Source organism: Perissodus microlepis, chromosome 2 (genome assembly GCF_051167445.1).
Source record: "Perissodus microlepis isolate ML-2025 ecotype Zambia chromosome 2, ASM5116744v1, whole genome shotgun sequence".
NCBI classification, from domain to species: Eukaryota; Metazoa; Chordata; class Actinopteri; order Cichliformes; family Cichlidae; genus Perissodus; species Perissodus microlepis.
This window is the reverse complement of record NC_140462.1, coordinates 10,603,917-10,613,517: the sequence shown is the minus strand read 5'-3', so window position 1 is coordinate 10,613,517 and position 9,601 is coordinate 10,603,917. Positions and strand designations below refer to the sequence as shown.

At 41.2% G+C, this 9,601-nt stretch overlaps 1 protein-coding gene across 1 annotated transcript; it reads left to right on the top strand.

Annotated features, from left to right (window-relative positions):
* Positions 1 to 3,278, top strand: LOC146392319 (pregnancy-specific glycoprotein 22-like). The gene is made up of 5 exons (XM_084945197.1): positions 1 to 130; positions 525 to 845; positions 1,178 to 1,498; positions 2,027 to 2,347; positions 2,545 to 3,278. The coding sequence occupies exons 1-5, from the start codon at positions 82 to 84 to the stop codon at positions 2,808 to 2,810; spliced, it is 1,278 nt and encodes a 425-aa protein (XP_084801323.1). The 5' UTR covers positions 1 to 81; the 3' UTR covers positions 2,811 to 3,278.
* Positions 3,279 to 9,601: the final 6,323 nt, after the last annotated feature.

Below are 9,601 nucleotides of genomic sequence, written 5' to 3'. Positions count from 1 at the left end.
GAGTGTAGAGCAGCACACACACTTCTGTTATTGAAGGAAAAGTTGCTGACTGGATCATAAGGGGCTGTACAGCGAGCAGACATGGAAGCTGTCATTGGACTGTTGTGTATGTTACTCGGTGTCTCTTATGGTGAGCTACTAAACCTTTTGTTCTTCTTCATTAATGCTTAATTTTATAATTAAAAAAAAGAGGTTTTGCTGCCACGTGATCTAGCACCATCAATAAAATTAAGCTGAATTCATCAAAGGATTTGTTGAACTGCAGTTTATGAGTTTTATTTTAACACTTTAAATGATTTTTACTTCCATTACTTATATTTCCTTAAAGATTAACGACACATTCTGAGATCATTTTAATGTGAAAATGCGTAAATATAGCTATGACATATAAACTCATTAAATAACATGTAACCTTATTTTCAGAGTCCTTCAGGGTTTACATTTTGACTAAATTAAATTCAGTCACTGATTTTATCATCTGGGTTTGATTTTGACTTTGTTTATTTGTTCACTTTTTTTTGCAGGTGTGAACACTCATTGTGATGGCAGACAGGATGGAGCTCAGTGTTATGTAGCTTTGGGAGGAACTGTGGACATCCAGTTGATCAATAGCACCTCAGAAATACCTAGATACCAGTTGTTAAAGGATTCATTAAAAATACTAGCAGGGAGAAATAATACAGTTATTTCTAATGCCATGGAGCATAGGTCTCTCATTTTTCCTAGTAATGGCACATTTAGGATCAATGACCTGAGTAGGAATGACATTGGTAAATATACCCTTGAAACCTTTGATTCAGATGGAAGAAAATCAGGCGAGCGGACTCTATATTTGTTTACTCAAGGTAATCTTTTTTTGGTTAATAAAGCTGCTACTTTATATAAATATAAGATTTTTGGGTAATCTTTATATATATATAGATATATAGATATATATCTATATATATATATAGATATATATATATAGCATTTTCTGCTTTCTCTGTTCTTTTTTAGAGACTATCAAAATGAATTTGAACAAAATAATAGCAAATACATTTTTATCTTATTTTATATTTAATTTTTTTTAACTATTTAACTAATATGGAGCTGAAAAATACAGCTATGAGAGGTGAACTTGTTAAATAATAAGTAAAAGTTAAAAAAAAAAAGTTTACTTTTTTGTTTTTCTTTACAGGTGTGGAAACTTACTGTGATGGCAGACAGGATGGAGCTCAGTGTTATGGAGCTTTGGGAGGAACTGTGGACATCCAGCTGATGGACAACACCTCAGAAATACCTCGATACTACTTGTTAAAGGATTCATTAAAAATACTAGATGTGAAAGGGGATAAGGTTATTTCTAATACCATTGCACATAGATATCTCATTTTTCCCAGCAATGGGACATTTAGGATCAATGGCCTGAGCAGGACTGACATTGGTAAATATACCCTTGAAACCTTTGATTCAGATGGCAGGACAGCAGATGTTTGGACTCTACATTTGTTTATTCAAGGTAACATTTTTCCTGTTGGGAAGTGATGCTGCTAATTTACATACATTTGATAAGATTTGCAGCATTTTTGCACAACTGTCCCCTGTTTCAGGAGTACTCAAACCTTTTCTTTGTGGGTTAAAATTTCCTCCATTTTCACTTCCTGCATTCATTTTCAATGAATAACTGCCACATGAGAGCAGCTTGCAAAAGTCAGTTTTTTAGACCCTAAGAACAGCAAAGAAATTGAGGTTTTGCATAACAGTTAGATACATATTCTGTTTTTGATTTCCAGCAGGCCTGAGTAAACAACAAACTACTACTAAAACAAAACGACAGTAGCCACAAAACCACTATTTCTGTTGATGGAATTCAGTCATTAATTTGTGCCCACCTGTGGGAACCATATGAAAATATTCATAAATAATCATGAAGCTTACAAATTTCTGTTCATTGTAAACATTTGCATATGCTACTGCAGTCTTTCTGGTAGTAACTTAACACTCAAAAGTTTGACAGTTTTGCTTTTGTCTAATTTTTTATTTGCAGGTGTGGAAACTTACTGTGATGGCAGACAGGATGGAGCTCAGTGTTATGGAGCTTTGGGAGGAACCGTGGACATCCAGCTAGTGAACAGCACCTCTGAAATACCTAGATACTACTTGTTAAAGGATTCATTGAAGATACTAGATGTGAGAGGGAATAAGGCTATTTATAATACCATAGCACACAAATCTCTAATCTTACCCAGTAATGGAACATTTAGAATCAGTGATCTAAGCAGGACAGACAGTGGTAATTATAGCCTTATAACCTTTGATTCAGATGGCAGATCATCAGGCGAGCAGACTTTACAGTTGCTTATTCAAGGTAATTCCTTTCCTTTTCTTCTCAATAAAGCTATTAATAGATATAAATTTAATAATGTTTTGCTGATCTATACAATAAATATAAAAAATGTTCAGATACATGTATTTTGTGCTTTCCCTGTTCTTCATTTGAGACTGTAAAGAATTTTCACAATTCTGGTTTTTAAATCTAAACTCATCTGTGTGTGTTTCTCTCAGCTCCTGTGTCCTCTGTCCTGCTGGTTTCTGAGTGTCTGTCCCAGGGAGAGAGGAGGGTGTCCTGCTCCTCTGAGGGAGGGGACAGTCCTCAGTACAGCTGGACTCTGGATGGACGCACACTGACAGATGCTGAACTCCTTCCTGGAAACAATGAGACTAACATCATCACTCTGAAACAGCACATCTCGGGACATCTGGTCTGCTCAGTCAGGAACAATGTCAATAGTGTCTCCAAAGAACAGGAGATATCTACCTGTGTTGAGTGAGAACATTGTAAGCAGTATCTAATAATGAATCAGCAATTCAGTCACTGTAGTTTCACAGGAATCCAGGTCATGGTAGTCTTGAGAGCTAGAGATACTTGTACTTCACTCTGCCACACAAGGTGCCCAAGTGCTACAGCCTGTATTAAGAATAAGTAAAAGGACTGTTCAGCTCCAAAACTGTTGCTAATTTTGACCTCACGTGTGAGACGTCTTGTAGACATTGTGAGATATTGCTTGTGCCTTGTGCAGAGTGTCCTACCTCAGCAGAAGGCGATATTATCATTATTCAGGCCAGTATTTATAACTTTACTAATTATAGAATTATCTGTTTGTGTCTCAGAAAATCACACATAAATGATCACATACATACATTCACTCCTATCTGCAAAAAAATCAAATTAAGGCTGGCAAGAAACAGAGACACAATGTTGTTTATTTTGTCTGTATGAATTTATTAAAGACAGTTAATTGAACTCCTGGATTGCTTCAGTCTTTCTGACAGTAGATTTAGGCCAGACTTGTATACCACCAGCATTTCAACATATCTTTCACATGCAGCATTTCTCACACCTGGGACTTTATATGAGTCAATTAGCCACAGAAAACATTTGGAAGCACTGCTGCTTCTTTAAAGATCAAAATACCTCTTAACTAAATTTTCTGAGCACATTTCTACTAGACCTTCACAGACATTCCTACTAGACCTCACATCATTGGAAGGAAATCTTTGGGCAATACCTACTTTTGAGTGTACTCAAACTTTTTGGTTTCAGTTTGAATCAACACACTATTTTGATTCCTCCGTCAGAGAATTGTGGCTGTGGATAATACATGGATGCTCAACATCCTCTGCACCACATGCAGCTAAACGCTTTCTCCGATAAATGTTTCAGCTACATTAACACCAAAAATCTTTACCATCTCATACCACACCTATATTCATTTTATAATTTTATTGTGTTGTATTAGGTTTTAATCATTTTTTTTGTATTTTCTATAGCAAGTTTAACAGGTTGTTATGTGATAACATATAGCAACAATTCTTTTTCATATGGAAATTTTTTTAAAAAGCATTTCCACATGAAACAGGAATTTGTGTTTTACTGCAGTCAGTCTGAATTACTGAACTGAGATGATGATGGTAAATCATCCTGTTTCTGTGTCATTTGTGTCAAATCATTATATTCCATTTTTGTCCGGTGGAAATACCCAACGATCTACCTGGGAACCCACTGAAGATGTGCCTTTCACTACTTAGACATACTTGCACAAACACTCACACATAAACAGAGTTAAAGAAAAAATAATTTGCTTGCTGTTTTCAGATGCAAATTGCCCTTATTTACTTTTCTGTATAGAAATTGAATGTTATGCTTGATCAGTATCTGACTTCTCAGGGGAACTGGCTCAAATTTGGATATAAAAATGTGACATTAGTTTGTTATTTGCCAAATAAGGCAAAGGAGACTTTTTTTTGTCCCATGTCCCAACCCATTAGTCAAGGGAATAAACAAACATGGAGACAAGTGACAAAACACAGGGAGATCAAACAAACAGGAGACGCTGAAGATATAACACAGATGAGACAAAGACAGACTGGACATAAGAAAGAGATCAGATATAAAAGGAAACGAACTGAAAACCTGAAACATAAGCATGCAAAACTCGAAGTCCTTAGAAAGTAAACATACGTATCTCATAGTTCCATTAATGAATAACGTCAAGCAAACCTTAAACCCTGGGTCAAAGATCCAGGACCATGACAGACATACCAGGCATTTTCCAGGTGGGCTGATGCACTTGTGGGCCAATGGGTCAATAATTTTTTCTCTGTGTTGATGTAATTATACAGGCTACAGCTGTCATTAAGGGCTGCTGTGCATTATTTTCATGAGCAAATGCAATACCCAATCAAATATCCTAATGCAACCAGTCCCTTCCATGTGCATTCATGCACTATGCTGAACACAGTTTAATGAGGTAGGAGTAGAGAATAAAGATGGAACCAAGCTCTTGCAAAAAGCGAAAAAGTGGAGCTGAAAAGCTAAGAAAGAAAGAGAAAAAAAAATAGAAATAAATGCATCAAAAGGTGTCAGATTTTGCAGCCTAGGCTGCACCGTCGAGCGCAGACGGTACATATATATGTATATATATATATATATATATATATATATATATATATATATATATATATATATATATATATATAAAAACACCCATCTCGCCCCTGCGGGCAGTTTATCCTTCAAGCTCGGGTCCTCTACCAGAGGCCTGGGAGCTTGAGGGTCCTGCGCAGTATCTTAGCTGTTCCTAGGACTGCGCTCTTCTGGACAGAGATCTCCGATGTTGTTCCCGGGATCTGCTGGAGCCACTCGCCTAGCTTGGGAGTTACCGCACCTAGTGCTCCGATTACCACGGGGACCACCGTCACCTTCACCCTCCACATCCTCTCGAGCTCTTCTCTGAGCCCTTGGTATTTCTCCAGCTTCTCGTGTTCCTTCTTCCTGATATTGCTGTCATTCGGAACCGCTACATCGATCACTACGGCCGTCTTCTTCTGTTTGTCTACCACCACTATGTCCGGTTGGTTAGCCACCACCATTTTGTCCGTCTGTATCTGGAAGTCCCACAGGATCTTAGCTCGGTCATTCTCCACCACCCTTGGGGGCATCTCCCATTTTGACCTCGGGACTTCCAGGTTATACTCGGCACAGATGTTCCTGTACACTATGCCGGCCACTTGGTTATGGCGTTCCATGTATGCCTTGCCTGCTAGCATCTTGCACCCTGCTGTTATGTGCTGGATTGTCTCTGGAGCATCTTTACACAGCCTGCACCTGGGGTCTTGCCTGGTGTGATAGACCCCAGCCTCTATGGATCTTGTACTCAGAGCTTGTTCTTGTGCTGCCATGATTAGTGCCTCTGTGCTGTCTTTCAGTCCAGCTTTGTCCAGCCACTGGTAGGATTTCTGGATGTCAGCCACCTCCTCTATCTGCCGGTGGTACATACCGTGCAGGGGCCTGTCCTTCCATGATGGTTCCTCGTCTCCCTCCTCTTTCTTGGGTTTCTGCTGCCTGAGGTATTCACTGAGCACTCGGTCAGTTGGGGCCATCTTCCCAATGTATTCTTGGATGTTCGTTGTCTCATCCTGGACTGTGGTGCTGACACTCACCAGTCCCCGGCCCCCTTCCTTCCGCTTAGCGTACAGCCTCAGGGTGCTGGACTTGGGGTGAAACCCTCCATGCATGGTAAGGAGCTTTCTTGTCTTTATGTCAGTGGCTTCTATCTCCTCCTTTGGCCAGCCTATTACCCCAGCAGGGTACCTGATCACGGGCAGGGCGTAGGTGTTGATGGCCCGGATCTTGTTCTTACCGTTCAGCTGACTCCTCAGGACTTGCCTGACCCTCTGCAGGTACTTGGTGGTTGCAGCTTTCCTAGCGGCCTCTTCATGGTTCCCATTCGCATGCGGGATCCCCAGGTACTTGTAACTGTCCTCTATGTCTGCAATGTTGCCTTCTGGTAGTTCAATCCCCTCAGTTCTGACTACCTTCCCTCTCTTCGTTACCATTCGACTACACTTCTCCAGTCCGAATGACATTCCAATGTCATTGCTGTATAGCCTGGTAGTGTGGATCAGTGAATCGATGTCTCGTTCACTCTTGGCATACAGCTTGATGTCATCCATGTACAGGAGGTGGCTGACAACTGCCCCGTTCCGTAGTCGGTATCCGTAGCCAGTCTTGTTAATGATCTCACTGAGGGGGTTCAGGCCTATGCAGAACAGCAGTGGGGACAGAGCATCTCCTTGGTAGATCCCGCACTTGATGGTGACTTGTGCTATGGGCTTGGAGTTGGCCTCTAGTGTTGTACGCCACATCCCCATTGAGTTCCTGATGAAGGCTCTTAGGGTCCTGTTGATCTTGTACAATTCTAAGCATTCCAGGATCCAGCTGTGGGGCATTGAGTCATAGGCCTTCTTGTAATCAATCCAGGCAGTGCACAGGTTGGTCAGTCTGGTCTTGCAGTCTCGGCTGACTGTTCTGTCTACCAGTAGCTGGTGTTTTGCACCTCTGGTATTCTTGCCAATCCCTTTCTGTGCCCCACTCATGTATTGACCCATGTGCCTGTTCATCTTAGCCGATATGATGCCTGACAGGAGCTTCCATGTAGTACTGAGGCAGGTTATTGGTCGGTAGTTGGATGGGTCCGGTCCCTTCTTGGGGTCCTTGGGGATCAGGACCGTTCGACCTTCGGTTAGCCATTCCGGGTGTCTCTCGTTAACTAGCAGCTGGTTCATTTGTGCTGCCAGACGCTCGTGGAGTGCAGTCAGCTTCTTCAGCCAGTAGGCGTGAACCATGTCGGGCCCTGGTGCTGTCCAACTCTTCATACTGGAGACCCTTTCTTGGATATCTGCCACTGTGATGGTTACTGGTCCCTGTTCAGGGAGGTCGCTATGGTCTGCCCTCAGATCCACTAGCCACTGAGCATTGCCGTTATGGTTTGCGTCCTTCTCCCATATGCTCTTCCAGTATTGCTCCGTCTCCAGCCTTGGTGGTGCTGTTCTCTTATTGTTCCCTTGCCACTGAGAGTACACCTTTGCTGGTTCTGTGGAGAACAGCTGGTTTATTCTCCTGCCTTCTATCTCTCTGGTGTACCTCCTCAAGCGGCTGGCCAAGGCTGTGAGTCTTTGCTTGGCAGTTTCCAAGGCCTCAGGTATGGACAGTTTGCTGTATTTCTTATGCACCTTCTTTGCCGCACCTTTCTGCAACTCCGTTAGTTGGCTAACCTCCCTCCGTGCTGCTTTGATCTTGCTCTCTAGCCTCCTTCTCCATGGAGGGTACTGCCCCTTGTGGCTGTTCAGCTTGTAGCCAAGCATCTCACTGATCACTGCTGCCGTATTGTAGATCAGTTTGTTAGTGTCGGTAATCGTGGTTGTAGGTATCGTCCGTAGTGCTGCATTAACATCATCTAGCAGACCTTCTGAGGGTACTTCACGTAATCTTGGTAACCGGCTACGGGGGATCCAGGTTTCAAGCTTGGCCATGATCCTATTTCTCAGGTCAGTTCCTCTCGCACTCAACGATCCTTCTCCTATCGCACTTGGGGCTATGTACCCAATCTCGGGTGGGGGTGATGATATCTCCCCCCTGACCTGGCGTCCTGACTCCTCCTTGCCGTAGCATTTATGTTGTACCTCGTCAATCTCTAGCTGTGATAGCAGTCCCTTCTTTCGAATGTTGGAACACTGAGCTACTAGTTGTTTCGCCGTCATTGTGGATGTTGGGTATTGAAGAATCCATAGGTCCCTCATCCTATTCATGTAGCCCCTTCTGCCAGGGTTACTTGTGTAGTAGCATTCCAACAACGCCCTGTTTTCGTCTCTTGCCCACCGATGCCTTCTTGTTCCAGTAGCCCACTTGTCGTCAGGGTGCCCTGGTTCCTCAACACCTGACGCGGACCTTGTTGATCCGGGCGACGTCCGAGCCGGCATGCCTTCATATTTATCTGTCTCGCTCATGTCTGCGGTAGGCTTGCTTAGCATAGGGGGTCTAGCCTTAGGACCCTTACTGGATACAGACGCCCCAGGCAGGAATATATATATATATATATATATATATATATATATATATATATATATATATATATATATATTTGTATGACTGGTCTGTTAGTTCAAAGTAGCCCTGTACCACTCTCAGAGTGCTAGCTTCTATCTCTGCTCTGTGATGCAGGAAGTACCCATGCGTGGGTGTCTTTTCTCACAGATGAGTTGTGCCCGGTTCCAGTTGAGTGCTCGTAAGTGGGTTACTGCCTCAGCCTGTGCTGATGTGGGCATTCATTAATTTGGAAGTGAATCATGTTTATCCTTATTTCCTTGATGGTAATTCTTCTTCTGTTAATGTTTAACCATCACTCCAACTGTTTACTGACGTAAGTAAGACAATAAATGTTTTTATTTTTTTAATAAAGTACAAAATATTCAACCTATTTTTCAATTAAAAATTAAAAGTAATTACAAAATTGTAATGTTTGCTTTAACTTGTCTGCAATTTTTAATTTAATTACGTTTACAATACAAGATTCAAGGCATATTACAGATGCATACATTTAGATTACCTAAATTTGTCTTCTTTACACAAATACTGTAGGCAAGTTTGATTACTTGTGAGTCATGCAGCTAAATGTTTGTATTGAATTCAGCCTGCTTTGATAGATATGAGGATTCAATGTTTTAATATTTTCTGGAAAACATTACTTCATAGTTCCATTTTGTGGCAATGATTTGCAGCATTTTAACAAGCTGTTTTTTCCTTGGTTATTTACATTTTATTTGTTCTATACTCTTTATCTCCTTTCCTTTCAGAAAGAAAACTCATCCAAACCTACAAACATAAAAAGGCATCACTCCTGCACACCCTGTAAAGAGTGCTAAGCAGTACAGCTCTCCCCACAGGAAGTTCTGAACTATTTGTGAATTAACTTGTCACCGCACATGTTGCCTGTTCTTTCTCAAAAGGATATGTCAAGAATACGTGGCATATACTTTTTTATACTTGCATTGATATGCTGTGAAAGTGTCACCCTACAGTGTTGTCTAGAGACTCAGTTTTGCCGATGTAATTAGAGCAGCGATAGAAAAGTAAGATATGTATGTAAATGTATGCTGACTTTTTAAAAAATACTGTCTAAAACAGTAAACAATAGTATATACTTTATACTGATTTATACCCAGCTTTGTTCATCATTGTCTACAGTAATTTTTAAAGATTAAAATCACAACGTGGCTTAAT

What these genes read in the sequence shown, in the direction of transcription:
- LOC146392319 (XM_084945197.1), top strand. Translation starts at nt 82, where the DNA reads ATGGAAGCTGTCATTGGACTGTTGTGTATGTTACTCGGTGTCTCTTAT. An exon ending in TCTATATTTGTTTACTCAAG is followed by an intron (nt 846 to 1,177) that starts GTAATCTTTTTT and finishes TTTTCTTTACAG; the next exon opens with GTGTGGAAACTTACTGTGAT. An exon ending in TTTACAGTTGCTTATTCAAG is followed by an intron (nt 2,348 to 2,544) that starts GTAATTCCTTTC and finishes TGTTTCTCTCAG; the next exon opens with CTCCTGTGTCCTCTGTCCTG.